Source organism: Panthera tigris, chromosome D1 (assembly GCF_018350195.1).
Source record: "Panthera tigris isolate Pti1 chromosome D1, P.tigris_Pti1_mat1.1, whole genome shotgun sequence".
Taxonomy (NCBI): domain Eukaryota; kingdom Metazoa; phylum Chordata; class Mammalia; order Carnivora; family Felidae; genus Panthera; species Panthera tigris.
In genome coordinates this window covers 101,110,436-101,113,260 of record NC_056669.1, presented here as the reverse complement: position 1 = coordinate 101,113,260, position 2,825 = coordinate 101,110,436, and the positions used below count along the sequence as shown (strand labels likewise).

General features: G+C 37.2%; 1 protein-coding gene across 1 annotated transcript; it reads right to left on the bottom strand.

Annotated features, from left to right (window-relative positions):
• Nucleotides 1-340: 340 nt before the first annotated feature.
• LOC102964833 (olfactory receptor 5G3-like) lies at nucleotides 341-1,291 on the bottom strand. Its single transcript, XM_007088838.1, has one exon. The coding sequence runs from the start codon at nucleotides 1,289-1,291 to the stop codon at nucleotides 341-343; it is 951 nt and encodes a 316-aa protein (XP_007088900.1).
• Nucleotides 1,292-2,825: the final 1,534 nt, after the last annotated feature.

Sequence of the window (2,825 nt, the reverse complement as noted above, 5' to 3'; positions counted from 1 at the left end):
TAATATTGTTTGTGGTACTCTGAACTTTTTATTATAACTTTTGGTTTTCTTGTCTGGATAAAATAGTATTCAAATATCCATGATAGTAAAATATTCATCTAAGTTTTCTTTCAGTATATTTTCACATTAATATTATCAATATTTCACTATTTTGTTTTGAAACTCTTGTCATGTCACAGACAACAAGATGGGGCAGAAAAAATATTTAAGTACTAGTCCATTTTCCAAATCACTTATGACCTGGCAGTGGACAAATTCACATGCAGCTTCTGATTTCCACTTCAGTGATCTTTCTCCTACACAGCCTGCACCAACATCTATGGTACAACACGGCAGGGTTCTATTTTGCCAAAACCATTAGAGAATTTTTCCTTTCAAACTTCCTCCTGAGTGCATTTTTTACTTCCTTGTTCCTCAGGCTGTAGATGAGGGGGTTCAACATGGGGATCACCACGGTATAAAACAGAGAAATCACTTTATCGATATCCAGGGAGGGACTTGAGCCAGGCTGAACATAGATAAAGAAAAGAGTCCCATACAGGATGGAGACAACTGCCAGGTGAGAAGAGCAGGTGGAGAAAGCTTTCCTTCTCCCATCAGCAGTCTGCATCTTCAAGATGGCCGCCAGGATGCAAACATAGGAGACCATGATGATCAAGCCACTGAGTATTACTACAGTTCCAGCCAAGATGAACAGCACTAATTTATTGATCAAGGTGTCTGCACATGCTAAGGAAAGCAATGGTGAAATGTCACAGAAGAAGTGATTGATGATATTTGTACCACAGAAGGGTAAGCGAAAAGTGAGAATTGTATGGGTCATTGTGCTTAGAAGAGCCATGGCATAAGGCCCTACTACCAGCTGCACACAGACCCTCTGGGACATGGTGAGTGTATACAACAAGGGCTTACAGATGGCCATGTACCGGTCATATGCCATGGAAGCCAGGAGGAAACATTCAGTTGCCACAAAGAAACCAGAGAACCACATCTGTGTAGCACAACCCATGAAAGAGATACCTTTTTTCTCTGCAAAGATATCACACAGCATCTTGGGGGCAATGGAAGAAGAGGAACAAATATCTACAAAGGACAAGTGGCTGAGAAAAAAGTACATAGGAGTGTGGAATCTGAGATCAGTCCATATGAGAATGATCATCCCTATGTTACCCCCCAGGGTGACAAGATAGACAATGAAGAGCATGACAAAGAGGCCAATCTGCTCTTGGAGAATGTCTGTGAGACCCAAGAAAAGAAATTCAGTCACTTCAGTCTGATTCTTATCTTCCATTGGTCAGTTTTAACCTGTTACAAGAAGCAAAAACATTTAAAAAATCAATCATCAATAGTTACAAATAATATTTTAACCTAATGACAGATTACCCTAAACAGGTCTCTAACAGGAAGTTATGGAAATATTATTGACTTGGAAGACAGTATTTCCATGTACTAGTTCTGGGAGTTGTGCAAAGATACTGTGTAAACTTGGACAATTCATCCCTGATCTCTTTGGATTTGGTACTCTCTCCCATAAAAAGAAGAGTTCAAGTGTATGGTTTAAATCTCCCTCAAGTCATAAAATCATATTTGAAATGGGAATTAGTCTCCATATTTCATTTTACTGGATTATGGGATAACAAAACTGTCTTAGAATATCTTTACTGGGAATGTTGCCAAATCTCACCAGTGTGATATTCAGATCCTGACATTAGACATCTGGGAAAGACTAAACAGGAGAGTTCCTGTTCTTATTGAAAGATCAGTACCATTCTATTATTGTTAGGACATAGTTCATAGATGGGCTTATCAGTCTACTCTGTACTTTCACTGGTAATGGCAGGTGGAAAGGATAATACACAATTGACAAAGAGGTGATTCATATAAAGGCATATGGTGTCATGGAAGAAATAGAGAGGCCTTGCCTTTGAGATCAAGTGATCTGGCAAATGTGAGACGGCAACTTTTCATGGAAATTGTGTAGAAAATTAAGACTTTGGTGTATCTAAATAATGTAGAGTTGTTTTTTTGTGATTTCCCATATATTCCGTAAACTGATTTTGAGACATTTTTCTGGAAATTTGTCAGGCAATTACAATTTATTCATTATAACTATAACTGTAATTATGTATGTAAAATATCAAATGAGTAATACTTTATTCAGCAAATACCCTCAAAAAAATGTTAGGTTTTGACTCATTAGTAAAGGAAGAAAAAATCAAGCTGTTCAAAATGCCTAGGAAAGATCATTATGTAGGATAATTTATATGAAAAACAATTGGTTCTAAGTAACATGTATTATCACTTCATTTAATGTCCTCTTAAAATAAAAGCAATATACTACAGTGGAATTATACTATAATTATATTTGGAGCTTCATACGTGATATAAGTAGTGACTGTATGTATTTAATTTATGATTGTTTTATCATTATCATGATTATTTGCTTCATGCCATATGGCATATATTTTCAGCAGTCAAAAAGGCAATTATAGGCTTTAGGAGCATTACACAGGGCATAAATGTTTTCGTTTGTGGCAATCCAAATGTGGATAATATAGGTGTGTGGTGTTTGGGATGGTATGATCACACTACTTCTTTTTTTAAAAATTTTTTAAAGGTTTATTTATTTTTGAGAGAGAGAAAGAGAGAGAGAGAGAGAGAGAGAGAATGAATGAGTAGGGGAGGAGCAGAGAGAGAGGGAGACACAGGATCTGAAGCAGGCTCCAGGCTCTGAGCTGTCAGCACAGAGGCCGACGTGGGGCTCAAACTCACAAATGGTGAGATTATGACCTGAGCTGAAGTTGGACACTTAATCAATTGAACCA

What these genes read in the sequence shown, in the direction of transcription:
- LOC102964833 (XM_007088838.1), bottom strand. Translation starts at nt 1,291, where the DNA reads ATGGAAGATAAGAATCAGACTGAAGTGACTGAATTTCTTTTCTTGGGT.